We start from the raw sequence: 16060 nt of genomic DNA, 5'->3' as shown, positions 1-16060 counted from the left end.
GGCAACCGGGGGCAGGAGCCGGGCCCGCGCTGAGACTTCTCATAGGGTAACGGCCCCGGGGGGAGCTCCCACCGCTGTCCTGCTCTGGCCCCACACGTGGCTCCCAAACAACAATCGAGGTCCCTTCAAGCTCACCGTTCGCTGGGGGGGGGGGAGGGAGGGAAAGCACCTTTCCGGCTGCGTTAAGGAAAAAGCCTTGACGCGACCGCGCCCCAGCCCCGCTGCTTCGGCCGGGCTGGCAGTCCGTTAAGCCCTCCTGCCCAGCAAATCCCTCCCGTGCCCGTGCGGGATGTCCCGCCGGGGCCGGGCAGGTCCCGCCGCCATGTCCCGGCCGTGTCTCCGCCCCGCCGGCTCCGCCCCCGGTACGTCACGTTACGTCACGACGCCGCTTCCGCCGCGCCCCGGAAGCGGCCGGGCCGGGCTGGGCGGGGCGCTATGGCGGAGGTGGTGGCGGCCGAGGAGCTCGCCAAGCTCGAGTACCTGTCGCTGGTCTCCAAGGTCTGCACCGAGCTCGACAATCACCTGGGCATCAACGACAAGGACCTGGGTAAGTGCGGTGGGCGCGGCTTTTGGGGCGCTCCCGGGCGTGGCGGCCGGTGTGTGGCGCGTTCCCGGCCCGGCGGCAGCTCGGGGAGGGCTGTTGTAGCCCTGTTTCCGTGGGCCCGGACGCGTTTTGCGAAGGGGCTTTTCGATTTCAGACGATAAATTTTGCTTCAAAAAAAACTTGTGAGCCTGAGGAAGTGCTTCGGTCTGGGCTCCCGGGGAGGGGGGCTGAGGGGCAGCTCCCTCCGGACAGTGCCGCAGCAGAGCGGCCTGGCTGGTCCCAGAGCAGCTTCTGGCCCTTACACTGCCTTTTACTTATTTTAATTTACTTAATGCTTTTTCCTCGCAGCCGAGTTTGTGATAAGCCTTGCTGAGAAAAATACTACGTTTGACACATTTAAGGCAATTCTACTAAAGAATGGTGCCGAGTTCACTGTAAGTGAGACCTGAACCCTGTGTTTTCCTTGTCCTAGTATATTTTATAGAGATTTTTATTTTAAAGAGAGAGTTATGAGGAGTGATTATGAGTTTTCTTCAATTGGAAAACTATGTACTAATTAGCTTCTGAGTATTCCTGTCTCATCAGCCCAAGTCTCCGTGTCCCTCCTTTTTTAAAAACTTTTGTAGTCTTTGAAAAGCATCCTCCTGAGGACTTGAACTGCTTATTGTCACACTGAGCATATAAAACATGGAAGAAGCAACTTTTGATGAAGGCAGGTGTCATAAGTCTTCCTGTGATGCTTAGATGCTTTGTTTATCACTTCTTCAGATGTAACTGTAGTTGAATTAAATAAGTGATTAAAAATTACAAGCAGAAAAGTCACTCAAATGGAACTTGTCATAATTATTTTCAGGTTCAATTTATTACACCCTTTCAGGATGTACACGAAGTCCAGTGATACTTTCTAAAAAGCAACTTGCATCTTTTTTTTTTGTCCTGATAATAAATCCCCACCTGTGCCTTCTAATAACGAAAAACAGCGTTGCAGTAATTTCTTACACTATTTTGTTATTGTTTTCAGGATTCCCTCATTAGTAACTTGCTCCGTCTTATACAGACGATGCGGCCCCCACCAAAACCATCCACGAGCAAAGGTATGCAGAGCCAGTGGTTCAGTGTTTGGTGAGATTGAGGTAGTCACTGTTCCAGTCTTGTAAAGCAAATCTTATTGTTTCAATGTGCATCCTACTGCTGTTATTCTGAGTATAACGCTTAGAGTTTTTGTCTTTCTCATATTCACTAATAATCGGAATTTTATTTGTGGTACTCCTTGAATTGAATGTCTGTAAAAACTGTGTGAACCTTTGCATTTAGATGAAAATTGAACTTTAAATTCAATTACAGAAAAGTCAAGAATCAATTGTTCTAAGTTTTGAGTTTCATTGCTTGTTTTTGTTGTTTGTTTTTTTTGTTGTTGTTGTTGTTTTAAATCTCAAAATCAGAGCCGATCGTCAAACCCAAATCCGAGAAAGAAAAGTTGAGGGAATTGTATCCAGCTCTTTGCAGGCCAGACAATCCCAACATCAGGGTAAGGTCATCATTTCAGATTTCTTTTGTGATTATGTGAAAACTTAGAGGAGTTTTTATTTAATTTTTTTTCAGTTAATTTCAATCTTTTTTTCATATTAGTATGAGTGTCTCCTGCTAATGCATGGACAAAAGTGAACTGTAAGAAATGAAATGTGGAAGAGGCAGAAGGCTGGTGTTACTGCACATTGTTCAAGGAGTAGCTGTTACAGCAATTGCCATGCTGATACTGTTTTACAGACTATCTGGAATATGAGACTCTTGTGACATGCACTTTGTAACCTGGCATTTCTTACACGAATTCAAAGGAGTGATGGGTTACAAACTAGTTAAGAATTTTGGATATTCAGATGCTGTTGAGGGACTTGCATTTTGCATTTCTGTAATAACTCGAGGCATTAAGATGGAGCTCTCTTTTGTATAAAAGCAGAATTATCTCAATATCGTGGTGAATGGAGGAGAGCTTTATTACTTTTTTTTTTTTATATCACATGTTGTGTCTGATCTCTTTTTATCTCTCTTTCTTTCTAAATAGATACACATGTGATTATCCTTTCTGTATTCTATCCTTAATGATAAAAAGGCTTTTTATCAGCCTTTTTACAGAGCAATTTTCTGTTCTTGCAGACTATGCTGGATGAAGATGATGTGAAAGTGGCAGCTGATGCCTTGAAAGAGCTCGAAGCTCTGATGCCTACTGCAGACAGGCAGGGCAAGCAAAGGGGCAGCGACCACCGGTACGTGTCTGGTGTGGCTGGGGAAGGGTCTTGGCCCCTGGCACTGCCTGCTCGCTCTTTCCTGAGGGGGGATTTCACTGCAAAAGGGTCATGTCTGTTTGTTAGGGTGAAGAAAAGGAAGAGGAGCCGAAGCCGTAGCAGGGACAGGAAGCGAAGGCACAGATCTCGCTCTAGGTCTCGTTCCAGAACTTGGGAGAGGAACAGGGGAAAATCCAGATATCGGTCAAGGAGCAGGAGCCGCAGCCTCAGCAGGGACCGTAAGGATCGAGAAAAGTACATCGAGAGGAGCCATGAGAAGTGGAGGGACAAGCACATCGACCGTCCACCGCCTGAGGAGCCTTCCATCGGAGACATTTACAATGGCAAAGTCACCAGCATAATGCAGTTTGGATGCTTTGTGCAGCTGGAAGGACTAAGGTACCTTCTGATGTTCGTGATAGAGCTGGTACTATTCCATCTGAGTTCTCTTTTCTGCTAGTAACTTAAAGAGGGCATGAGGCTGCCAGAAGGTACGCTGGACTTTGACACCAAAATGAAAGACCGTTTCAGAAAAATAAATTTGACAGCGAAAAATTATAAAATTCTCGTTAAAAGAGACAGTTTGTGAACATACACAGTTGACAGCAAAATATTGACAGCAAGTCTAGATTTTGAATGGTCTGAAGGACTGTCAGAGTAATAACATGCAGTGTCTCAAGTCTTCCTGTTTCACCCCCAGGAAGCGTTGGGAGGGCTTAGTCCACATCTCAGAGCTGCGAAGAGAGGGACGGGTTGCCAATGTTGCTGATGTTGTGAGCAAGGGACAAAGAGTGAAGGTCAAAGTGTTATCTTTTACTGGATCCAAAACCAGCTTGAGCATGAAGGTATGGACGTGCCAAAATTTTTAAAATTATGCGTATTTTTGCTATTTTTTACTCTTTTTACTGGAAACTAATACATAACTGTTCAAGTGGGAATTAGAAACCGAGATACTGTTCTGTGTTTAAGTGGCCTATTACTTTACTCATTTGCTCTAAGTTCCTGGTTTTGATGTAATGTTCCTAACAATTGTTTGGCTTGATGTGATAGCTAAGAGGCAGGGCAAACCTCAAGCTGTTGCTGTTTGTCTTCCTTTTTCAGTAGGAGATAAGCTTCTCATTTTAAATTAAATCACCACTGTTGCCAGGGCAGAGTAGAGTGTTCCAGGCCTGGGGATACCTGGCAATGCCAGCTGAAAAAAATAAAAAGCCTGCAAACCAACATTTTCTGTGAATGGCCTGTTATTGGCATTATGGAGCACCTAATAATAGCTAAGGAGAAGTGCAGTATAGGTAGAACTGATTTGATTAATCAATCTAATGTAGGATGTTGATCAAGACACTGGGGAAGACTTGAACCCAAACAGGAGAAGGAACCTGGTTGGAGAAACCAATGAGGAAAGCTCCATGAGAAACCCAGACAGACCCAGTCACCTGTCCCTGGTGAACGCCCCGGAGGTGGAGGACGACAGCCTGGAGCGGAAACGCCTCACCCGGATTTCAGACCCAGAGAAGTGGGAAATAAAACAGGTGTGTGTTGCATTCAGGGAAAATAGGATGTCAGTCAGTAAAATTGCCAGGGTGTTTCATGAACTAGGATGCAGCTTCTGGATTGGTTGATTGTTTGTGTAACTTACACCTCACCTCTGAATTGCTGTCTTCTGATTTGGGACTTTTAGCTTAGTTCCAGCTATGAAATGAGCCCTGCTTGGAGCAGAAGGTTGGACTCCATATGTCACTGTGACCTGTGGGATTGGGATCTTCATCCATTGACACTTAGGCTGTGTTGCATTGTCAGTACAGTCCCACATAAGCCATCTGCTTCACACAGGTGCTATTTGGAATAAAAAAAGGAGTGTTTGGTCAGAGGCTGGATGACTCGGGGAGAAGTGTGCCAGAATGTAGGACCTTTCCTTTGTTCCTGTTTTATGGGGATAGTGTTAGAACTGAGTTGTAGGTGTGAGTTATGTTTATTCGTGGAGACAAATTCATATTGTATTCATTCTGTTCCCAGATGATTGCAGCTAATGTGCTTTCCAAGGAAGAGTTTCCTGATTTTGATGAGGAGACTGGGATTCTTCCTAAAGTTGATGATGAAGAAGGTATTTCCCAGTAGTCTTATTGTTGTAAATTCATTGTGTTTCTGGATATGTTTTGATTCAAAAAGAGATTGATGATATGAATGACTATGAAGCATCTCACAATTTGCCATCATCTTACACATTTGGAACTAGGGTTGCTCTGGCTGTATTATTAGATGCATTTTGATGTGCCCTGTCTGTGAACTTTTATTGCAGAGTTTTCACTTTTAAAACTCTTTAAGTACCTCAGAGTCAAGAATACACAGGAAGCATTGTTTAAAGAGGCACTTTTATGTGCCTGAAAGTTGTTTGACTTTTCTGTAACAATTGTCACTTGTGGATTTTAGATGAGGACCTTGAGATTGAGTTAGTTGAAGAAGAGCCACCATTCCTTCGAGGTCACACTAAACAGAGCATGGATATGAGTCCCATTAAAATAGTAAAGGTAAGAGGTTTCCAGGCTAAAACCAATGTGCTTGATTTAATGAAATAAATATTTGGGAACTTAACAGTCAGTTTCCCACCTGTACTTTACTGAGAGCCCTGAAAAACATTTCCACTGAACTGAAGCTCCTTCCTAGTAAAGCTGAGTTCTTAATTGACTGGTGACATTGAAGTGGGATAATGGAACTGAAATACCATTTCACCTAAGTGTGTCAGAACATACTTTCTCTTTTCTGCTTTTTTCTTATCTTTTGAAAGTTGAAGATGGTAAAGAACTTTTCATTGGTTGTACCCATAATTCTTCTGACTGGACAGTATAAGGATACTCCATATTAGTCATGACCATGGAAAGTCATGAGGCCAGGCTAATGGAAACATCCTGGAAATCTAGCAGACAAAATTTAACATCTTTTAAAGCATCTTCAGAAGACGCTTCTAGAAGGACAGTGATGACAGAGAGATAATTGAAGTTGAAGGAATTGTAATACTTGAGATCTTAACTTTTTTCTTGCTTTCCAGAATCCAGATGGTTCCTTATCCCAGGCTGCAATGATGCAGAGTGCTTTAGCTAAAGAGAGGCGAGAACTTAAGCAAGCCCAGAGAGAAGCAGAGATGGATTCTATCCCCATGGGCCTCAACACGCACTGGGTGGATCCTCTCCCTGATGGTATGTCTGAGCACAGGGGAGCTGTGCCTTTTCTGTGATAGCTGAGCAAGTCAGGAGAAATGTCTTGATGCTGTGTTTGTCTGCCACACTTTAAAAAGAGAGTCAAAGAAGAAATGCTTTTCCACTGAAATGGAAATAGGAATGTCAAGGGAAGTGTACAGGTATATCCTGTAATAGTGGGGTGTATACATGTAGTGACTTAAACATTTAAACACACAAATATAGAAGGCCTTGGATGATGGAGTGGTTGGAACAGGATCATCAGGGTCTGTGCTGTGTGAAGCTGGATGTAATGGTGAAATTGTTTATTTCTTTTCTAGTGGATGGAAGACAAATAGCTGCAAACATGCGAGGTATTGGGATGATGCCAAATGATATCCCAGAGTGGAAGAAACATGCATTTGGTGGCAACAAAGCTTCTTATGGTAAGAAGACCCAGCTTTCCATCATTGAACAGAGAGAGAGTCTCCCAATCTTCAGACTGAAGGAGCAGCTGATACAAGTAAGACTCTTGAAAAGGCATTCTAGCTTGAGCAAGCAATAACTTAAATATTCTTGGTTTAGCTTGTTGATCAGCTGGCTATTCACCTGCCATTTTAGTGCAGAACCTTAGTTCACAGTATTTATTTTAAAGTATTATATCTGTATATTTTAATAAAGCTCCAGATATTTATTGACGTAAGTCAAAATTGATACTAGGATCATGTGGGCAAGGGATGAGTCAGCTGTATGATGGTTAAGCAGATTGCTTACTTGATCAATAAGAATACTTGTATGATTTTTAGTCTGGGTCAACTGAAGCAAGAGCAAGAGCTCAACCTAGTCCTAGATTGACCATGCTGATTTTGTTTGGTCTGTTGGTTTTTAAAAATTTTGACAAGTGTATCTATTCTGACCTTTTCTAGGCTGTGCATGACAACCAGATTCTGATTGTTATTGGAGAGACAGGATCTGGGAAAACAACACAGATTACCCAATACCTGGCTGAGGCAGGGTACACCTCAAGAGGGAAGATTGGATGTACTCAGCCTCGCAGAGTGGCTGCAATGTCTGTCGCAAAGAGGGTGTCAGAGGAATTTGGTTGCTGCTTGGGACAAGAGGTAAATTTCCATGTTGAAGAACAGGCCAAAATAAGCATGAGGAAAAGAGGAAAAATCAGTACTGGAGCTGGTTTAGTTGTGTGTCCATGTGTCTGTTCTCTTGTTGGCTGTAAAATGAGTTTGGGGTATAATCAAACTGGGAGTTAATAATGCTGATGGCTTGATTTTGTAGCTTCAGTTTCTGTGCAACTCTTCTTTCTAGGTTGGCTACACCATTCGATTTGAAGACTGCACCAGCCCTGAAACTGTCATCAAATACATGACAGATGGTATGTTACTGAGGGAGTGCTTGATAGATCCAGATCTGACCCAATATGCCATTATCATGTTGGATGAAGCCCATGAAAGGACCATACATACAGATGTGCTCTTTGGACTCCTGAAGAAGGTAATGTAGCATTGGATTTTTACTGCTTCAGTGTTCTCTGTATGTTATGTATGGGGTAGGAGGGCACAGGCAAAGGTGAGGTCACACAGGTTGGGTTCATTCATGTTCTCCAAGAGTCTCCTCTGAAGTAGAGCAAATGCTCATAAGGGTTTGTCATCTGAATCTTTGGGGATGAGCCTCTGTGTGAAGACAAAGCAGGCAGAATGCAGCAGAAACAATGAGAATTGGCCATCCTGGATGTTCATAATGGTGGATGAGCAGAGGAGCATTCTTGCTTTGCTTGTCCTTTGCTGCCAAAGGCTTTCTTGTGGTAATGCTGCTAAAAGAGGTTTGAAATGGGATCAGCAGTCAATTATCTGAAATTCTGGAATGAGCCACCCCCCTACTCAGACATTAAAACACCTGATATTACAGGTTGTATTTCTCTGACTTTAGTCAAGTCCCATATGTTGATTGTTCCAAAGGCAATAAATGACTTGAGAACTTTTTGTCCTGCTCCAGACAGTGCAGAAGCGGCAGGATATGAAGCTGATAGTGACATCAGCAACACTGGATGCTGTGAAATTCTCTCAGTATTTCTATGAAGCACCAATCTTCACAATTCCTGGCAGAACATATCCAGTAGAAATTCTGTACACAAAAGAGCCAGAGACAGATTATTTGGATGCCAGTCTGATTACAGTAATGCAGATCCACTTAACAGAGCCACCAGGTGAGTGGAGAGTGGTCTTGGGTTATTGGTGATTGAAGGATCTGTGAGCAAGGTCTTTCTATAAGTCATGGATCATGTTAGTAATATGAGCAAAGTGCTGTCAGCACTATCCTCTCTTGTTTGCAAATACAGTAACTAAAATGTTGAAAAAGTTGGGTGAAAGACTGAAGTATGTTGCCCCTGGTTCTGAGTTGTTGTCCAGAGGCTAGCAAAAGTTGGAGACCTTCTGCTTTAAGTGGAAAGGGTGAGGAATGGAAATATGTTAATGCAGGAATTATACTAAACAGAATTGATTCTGTGGATGTTTTTAATTTACTTCCTGTGTAGGTGACATTTTGGTGTTTCTAACCGGTCAGGAAGAGATTGACACTGCCTGTGAAATCCTCTATGAAAGGATGAAATCTCTAGGACCTGATGTTCCAGAGTTAATTATCCTACCAGTGTATTCAGCTTTACCCAGTGAAATGCAAACCAGGATCTTTGACCCTGCCCCACCAGGAAGCAGAAAGGTAATTTCATATACATGTGCCTTCATCTTCTGCTGATGCATTTCAGTAGTGGGGTGTATTACACTGCTTAAATTATATAGCTTTGGAGAAAAGATAACTTACAGCTTAGAGCATATTTTTGGTTGTGTACATGTTGAGTTATCTAAGCCTTTGAAAACGTGTATAAAAGCATCTGGTGTAGCAAAGCTCTGTGGGATGTTCATCATGTGTTATTTAATGCTGTCTTTAAAGGATATTAACTTTAGTTAATTTAAAAACCTGAAGTCTAAATGCAGTTTCTGTTGGATGGATGTAAATTTCCTCCAAGCAGCTACTGGATATCTAGAGATACATTGTCTGGAAGATTCTTCTCTAAATATGGGTTATGTTTGAGTGATAGGTAAAAATTCTCCCTGAAGTCGGTGCAGACTGCTTACAAACTTAACATTTTTCACTTGCTTTTAATTGTGTATTTTATCATGCTCTTTTCTCTTTCTGCCCAAACCTAAAACAAAGGTAGATACTTACAAGCTGTCCATCTTTGTAGGTAGCACTTCCTTCTCATGTCTGTGAATGCATTTCTCCTTTCGATATTAAATGACAGTAGTTGCACATAAAACAAACTGCTCATATCGTGCCAGTGGATGAAGTTGAGCAGTGTGGTTGGCTTGGCAACCTGACACAAAACTTGTGCTGACTTAAACTGTGGTTTACAGGTTGTCATTGCCACTAACATTGCAGAGACATCTTTGACTATTGATGGAATATATTATGTAGTCGATCCTGGCTTTGTGAAGCAGAAGGTTTATAACTCCAAGACTGGGATTGACCAGCTGGTGGTGACACCGATTTCACAGGTAGGCATTCTGTGTTTGGCTCCCCCTCTGAGTGTTGTGTATCCTGCCAATGTGACATCCAAGAACAGGGAAGCAAAGTGAGGCAATGATAAAATCACATTTTTTAATAACTCTTTGAGGCTGTGCCTAGGGAATACATACTTTCCTGTGTTGTACTGAAAATCTTTCTATTACTGCGAGTAAAATTGTGGATAATTAATCATTTCATTGTACTTCTTTTCACCTGTGCCAGTTTGCATCTGTTCACTGAGATAATAAAGCCTTGTTACCTTTAGGCTCAAGCAAAGCAGCGTGCAGGGAGGGCTGGGAGAACAGGCCCAGGAAAATGCTACAGGTTATATACAGAGCGTGCATATCGAGATGAAATGCTAACCACCAATGTGCCTGAAATCCAGAGAACAAATTTGGCCAGTACAGTGCTTTCCCTGAAGGTATGTATTTCACCAACTCGTAGCAAGCCAACATAAGTGTTTCAATAAGTGAGTCTCTTCCTTTGAGTCTCATGAAGTACTGCTGTAATTTTGTATTCTTCTAGTGAACAGAGGTATTTTGGAAGGAAGACTTCAACAAAAGCAATTCTCAGGCTCTGGGCTTGCTCCTGCATTTTTTTATTGAGGGTTATTATGTTGGATATCCACCTAAATCACAAGTCTCAGCTGCACAGGACAGTTAGTTGCAGGAGGCAGAAGAAACAGGAATCCTCGGAGCAGTAACATTGGCTGTGTAGGGTACATTTGTTGTTAACAGATGAGACACTGTTACACTGGGCTTAGATCTGCAAACTTGGGCATCTCTAAGTGTGTGCCATCCCTCTAAGAGTCTGCAAACTGGATTAACTCAGGAGCAGCTGGGAAACTTGCTGCCATTCTGCTTTCTGGCAACATACTTAGTGTCTGGTGGAGCTGCCAGGCCACACTGGTTTACAGGGTGGGCAGTCTTCAATTTCCCCTCAACTGAATCTTGCTTGAGAGATGTATGGAACAGTACCAAAGGAACAGAGCAGAAAGCTGAGTGGTGGATGAATGCTGTGGGCTGGTGCAGGTTATTTCAAGTGCAGGAATACAGCTGTGTGTTCATGACTGTGCTTGCAGTCAGGGTGAGGACATGAGGCCAGGCTTGGTTAAAGTTCTGTGGCGCCTCAGTGTTTGATGACATTGCATCTCTGGCAGGAGTTTGGTGTCTTCCTTCTCAGTGTTTTAACTTGGGCTTTCTCCACTCCCTCTGTTCAGGCTATGGGCATCAACGATTTGCTGTCCTTCGACTTTATGGATGCTCCCCCCATGGAAACTCTCATAACTGCCATGGAGCAGCTCTACACCCTGGGAGCTCTGGATGATGAGGGACTGCTCACTCGCCTTGGGCGCAGGGTAGGCCAAATAAAATACCTTTTAGCACTGTCTGAGTTGCCAATATTTAGGGGATGACAGAGGAGTTATATCAGGCCTTGCCTATCATTGTTGGTTTCCTTTTCCTATTATTCTCTTGTGTTTTGTTGGTAGCTTTTCATTTACCACAATTACGTACCTACTGCTTTTTAAGGAGCAACTATTATTACTCCTTATTCATGAGGCTACTTTTATTAATGTCTAAAAATTTCCTGTAAGTGTTGGGATATTCTTGTGATGGTAAATACAAGCAAATAGTTTGCTTCATGCTTCAGAGTTATTCTGGGTCAAGCACACTGCTTTGGGAAGTAAGTATGCAAGAAAAGGCATTGCTTTCTTTTGCACTGAGAAGACTCAAGATTTTTCCATGGAGTGCCCTGAAAACATGTTTCTTGCAGATGGCAGAATTCCCCTTGGAGCCTATGCTGTGTAAGATGCTGATCATGTCTGTCCATCTGGGATGCAGCGAGGAAATGTTGACGATAGTCTCCATGCTGTCTGTGCAGAACGTGTTTTACAGGCCAAAGGTGAGGCACTGAGCAGCAGTGTTACAGTCCAAATGGGTTTGGTGTGACTGCCTCAGGGGTTAGAGTGAGCAGAGTGGCCAAAAGGAACCTGTAACTTGGTCAGACCATTTGCTCCTGCATTACCTCTCTGATATGGCCCTTAAACCCTTTTGGTTTAAGGGCCTGTAGGCTGTGATGGTGGTAGTTTCTTTGCAGATGGGAAGGTAGAAGTGAGAAGTCTTATTCTCTTTTTTGCATTTTCCAAGAAACACATACAGCCTAAACCAAGTCAGACCCAGCTCTGGAGTTCAGATTGCCTTTGCATTTTCAGATACACAGAAAGTATTTCTTCATGGAAACCCTATGCTGCTTTCTTTTAAGTCAGCAAGCAACAGGCTCTACTGTGGTGGGATTCAGCAGCAGCAGGGTCCTCTTGAATCCATTATTTTTTCCTCATGGTGGCCACCTGCAGTGTAGTCTGTTAACTTCAGTTTTGATCCATGTAGCTACAGTGTTTGATTAATGTTTTATTTACAGATGGGAGAAATGGGAGAGGTGTGTGGGTCAGCAGGCTCAAACCTGCTGCTGCAGCACCTTTCTTGATGAGTAACTGAAGTTATTTCTAGAGCAGTAAAAAAACCAGCTAGTTCAACATGTGTATATGCTTCCTGCAGTATAAATGAACCATTTACTTTGAAATGTTCTTTCAAAAATAGGTACTGAAATTGAATAAAACGTTTCAGTAAAAAAAAAATTGTTCATTTTCTATGGTCAGGTCCTTGTCACCCACGGGCGAGTCTGCATGAGGTCTGTCTTTGACAAGGACAGTTCTAGGCTTTCCTTTTGACTCAGACCAGTCTCAGTGACCTTTAGATTTTCATCACTTGGTCCTTAGTCACTCACCACTCAACATTTTGTATCTTCTGTTGGTGGATTTAGATGTCATGGTATGAGTGAGAAGGGCCCAACATCATTCGTGTTGCACAAGGATTGTCTCTGCAATGTAGATATCTGATTCATGTGTGTCTTATGTGCTAGGATAAACAAGCACTTGCTGATCAAAAGAAAGCCAAGTTCCATCAGACAGAAGGTGACCACCTCACCCTGCTGGCTGTGTACAATTCCTGGAAGAATAACAAGTTTTCAAATCCCTGGTGCTATGAAAATTTTATCCAGGCCCGGTCCTTACGCAGGGCACAGGACATTCGCAAGCAGATGTTGGGCATCATGGACAGGTGAGCACGTCAAGGAGGACAAACAGTGACTTTGCTTCTTACTGTTCTTACGTTGTAATAAAATTTTGGTAACCCGATGTTGGTAGCCGCACCCAAATCTGGAGAACCCTAACTTTTTTCTCTCTAACTCTTGTCTGGCAGGCACAAGCTGGATGTGGTGTCCTGTGGGAAGGCAACAGTTCGGGTGCAGAAGGCCATCTGTAGTGGCTTCTTCAGGAATGCAGCAAAGAAGGATCCCCAGGAAGGTTATCGGACACTCATTGACCAACAAGTAGTTTATATCCACCCATCCAGTGCTCTCTTCAACAGGCAGCCAGAATGGTAAGGGAGGCAATAGTATGGAGTTTTCTGTTTCTTTTCAGGCTTTATAACAGAGGAAGTTGCAGTGTGCACTGTTTGTGAAGTACAGATCTGAGCAGAGGTTGCTGATTTCTCAGCAATGAGCAGAGTGAGAAAAGTTTCAAGTCTGCTTTTGGCTCTTTCTGCTGCTAAACTGAGTGCCCGTGCAGAGATGAGACTGACTTTTGGAGCCAAGGCCAGGCCTGAAATCTGCAGTTCCATGTTTCTCTATTGTGAAACTGAGTTTAGAACAGAGTGTTGAAGAGGGAAAAAGGGTTGTTTTAAATGGAGTGAAGGAATTCTATGCTGAAGAGTAGTTGTGAAGTAGGAGGGGGGAAAATAGGGATAGCTCTTCTGCATGGTCCTTTTGGAGCCTGCATTGGAGCTTATAAGGAGCCTTATGCTGAAGGAGATAAAGGAGCAAGCTTAGAACTCCAGCTGTTGTCTTGTTGCTTCTTGTTTGGAAAATCTGGTTTCCAAAGTTGCTGTCCCTTTTCCCAGGGTGGTGTATCACGAGCTGGTGCTGACCACCAAGGAGTACATGCGGGAAGTGACAACTATTGATCCTCGCTGGCTGGTGGAATTTGCCCCAGCTTTCTTCAAGGTTTCTGACCCGACCAAGCTGAGCAAGCAGAAGAAGCAGCAGCGCCTGGAGCCGCTGTACAATCGCTACGAGGAGCCCAACGCTTGGAGGATCTCACGGGCGTTCAGGCGGCGATGAGCTCAGCTCCCTGCCAGACTCCTGCTGCTTTTACCTTTGTGGGACTGTGACTTTTTCGTCGTTGCCAGTGTCCTGGAGGACAAGACATTCCTGTGAAGCTCACCTGTGCTATGAACAGGTAATGAGCCCCCCCAGCTGGGGCACAGATGTGCTGCAGCTCCACAGGACGTTGCAGGCCTCTCAGAAGTGGGTCTTGGAGCACTTGGTTGGTCATTCGCCACTTAACAGACAAACCCTGAGACTTGGAAGTCTGGGCGCTCAGCTGAACAACAACAAAAAGATGGTGATTAAAAACTGGCTGTTCACCAACCTGTTTTCTGAGTCACCAGACACACAGAGGCTGGAATAGTTTGTTTCTTTACTCTGCTAAAAAGGATTTATTTCCACTTACGCTCTTGGACAGTGGCTGCTTTTTGGGAGCTACTTGTTTTCCATTTTTCCTATTTTATGCATTTTTTCTGTTCACTGTAACTATTTGTCTCTTAACCAGGCTATCAGTGGTGAGATACTTAGGATCTGTGGCTTTGGGATAAGGCACAAAAAACCTCTAGAAACCCAGCTAGAATGTCAGTTATATTTGGACAATGGCACAGGTCAGGTTGCAAGTCTTATCCTTCATCCCCATCTCCTGGGTGCTGAAGGCTGGTGTGTCAGGGAGTAATTAGCACATTGCCTCTGCAGCATGGCTCTGTCTGAGAAGTGGTTACAGATGTTTAGACTTCCTATACAGTGTGTCTGGTGTTTTATTTTCACTTAGAACGTTGACATCACAACTGTTGGTTTTTTTAATAGAATGTGCTCTTACAGATAAAATGCCTGTAAAAGGAGCATAAGTTTCTTGTTTAAAAAGAAGTTGACTGCCCAGTGTGTGCTATGTCATGCCAAAGCTACCTGTAAATTATTTTTTTTTTGCTAACAAATGAAACATATTTGACTCCATAGCTCCAGAAACTCTAATTTATTTTTTTTCCAAAGCTAGAACATTTGCTAAAATTACTGCTGAATCGAGGAGAATGAGGTTGGCTGGTTGTTTTTACAAAGTAAATTTGAAGAATGTTTCACATTGAAAAGTACCTATGTTGGAAATCTCTATCTGTGCAAAGGTGGGCAGGGATGTTGTTAAATGTCCTGAGCTTTCCTCTGATAATACATCTTCATAAAGAAGGATGTTGAGGTGCTGGAATGTGTCCAGAGAGGGGCAATGGAGCTGGGGAATGGTCTGGAGCACAAGTCTGATGAGAGAGGCAGGTGTGAGGGGCTCAACCTGGAGAAAAGGAGGCTCAGGGGGGACCTTCTCACTCTCCACAACTCCCTGACAGGAGCCAGATGGGGGTTGACCTCTTCTCTCAGACACCCAGTGATAGCACAAGAGGAAGGAAATGGCCTCAAGTTGTGCCAGAGGAGGTTTTGGCTGGATATTAGGAAAAAATTCTTCACGGGAAGGGTTGTGAGGAATTGGTACAGGCTGCCCAGGGCAGTGGTGAAGTCACTGTCCCTGGAGGGATTTAAAAGACATGTAGGTGTGGTGCTTAGGAATAAGCACAAGTTCTTCCTCGGTCTCTGGCTTATGGAAACCTCCATGGGAGTATTTTATAGGGTTGTGTGGGAGCTGCTTATCTTCCTTCTGGAAGCTCCTGGTCATTTTCAGGACCATCAGGAGAAAATTATGACTTCTCTCTTACCTCCACCATCTTTCCCATATCAGCTGCCTCTCAGTCTAGCTAAACTGGAAATGCAGAGTGTATTTATTGGCTCCCAGCTCTCTGGTCTGGTTATTATAAATCTCTGCCCTTTGGAGGTCACTGCCCCTCAATGCTGAGAACCTGATCTTGCTGATTCCCAGAACTGCTCTGCAGCAATTGATCTGTTGCCCTGACAGTACAAACCCGAGTGAAACGCGGAGCTAAAATTTCATCCAAATGTGAACCAGCTCCCTGAATTCCCGTTCCAGAAGATGTGTTGGGCAGAGGGTAGCCCCAAGAATACTGGATAAATGTAAAATCCATGGGAATCCTGCAGATGGAGATAGCAAAGAAAAGCAAGCTGCCAGTCTCCTTTGTTAGAAACAGTGCTGCTGCAGGGTGCAGCCTCCAGAAGGCACAAATACTTCCCTTGAAGGGACCTCACTCTCTTGGTGTGAAAGTGCTTCTCCCTGTAGGGAGAGGCCCACATCAGTGGCTGTGCCCTGGCAGGGTGGTTGGCTCTGCAGCAGGGACAGGGTGCCACACTCCTCGCTGTGTGCCCTGCACTTCCCTAGTCCTGCTCCCAGCTCTGCATGTAGCACATGCTCTCTTCCCTGGGAAGTGCTGCTG

General features: G+C 43.9%; 1 protein-coding gene across 1 annotated transcript; it reads left to right on the top strand.

Annotated features, from left to right (window-relative positions):
• The first annotated feature begins 422 nt into the window (after positions 1-422).
• On the top strand, positions 423-14915 carry DHX8 (DEAH-box helicase 8). Its single transcript, XM_027745457.2, has 23 exons — positions 423-547; positions 893-978; positions 1566-1638; positions 1987-2072; positions 2699-2808; positions 2914-3225; positions 3527-3671; positions 4152-4355; positions 4840-4927; positions 5254-5351; positions 5870-6017; positions 6338-6519; positions 6923-7117; positions 7320-7505; positions 8007-8217; positions 8545-8726; positions 9422-9562; positions 9838-9993; positions 10792-10929; positions 11346-11474; positions 12492-12688; positions 12830-13009; positions 13529-14915. The coding sequence occupies exons 1-23, from the start codon at positions 436-438 to the stop codon at positions 13746-13748; spliced, it is 3579 nt and encodes a 1192-aa protein (XP_027601258.1). The 5' UTR covers positions 423-435; the 3' UTR covers positions 13749-14915.
• The last annotated feature ends 1145 nt before the right edge of the window (positions 14916-16060 follow it).

This window comes from Pipra filicauda, unplaced genomic scaffold (assembly GCF_003945595.2).
Source record: "Pipra filicauda isolate LSUMZ 115617 unplaced genomic scaffold, ASM394559v2 scaffold193_size2426894_pilon, whole genome shotgun sequence".
NCBI lineage: Eukaryota > Metazoa > Chordata > Aves > Passeriformes > Pipridae > Pipra > Pipra filicauda.
The sequence above is the reverse complement of the archived record's forward strand: the minus strand, read 5'-3'. Positions and strand labels throughout refer to the sequence as shown.

Coding starts and splice junctions, on each gene's coding strand:
- DHX8 (XM_027745457.2), top strand. CDS start 436: ATGGCGGAGGTGGTGGCGGCCGAGGAGCTCGCCAAGCTCGAGTACCTG. Junction 4,356..4,839: donor AGAAGTGGGAAATAAAACAG/GTGTGTGTTGCA, acceptor TTCTGTTCCCAG/ATGATTGCAGCTAATGTGCT. Junction 12,689..12,829: donor ATGTTGGGCATCATGGACAG/GTGAGCACGTCA, acceptor CTTGTCTGGCAG/GCACAAGCTGGATGTGGTGT.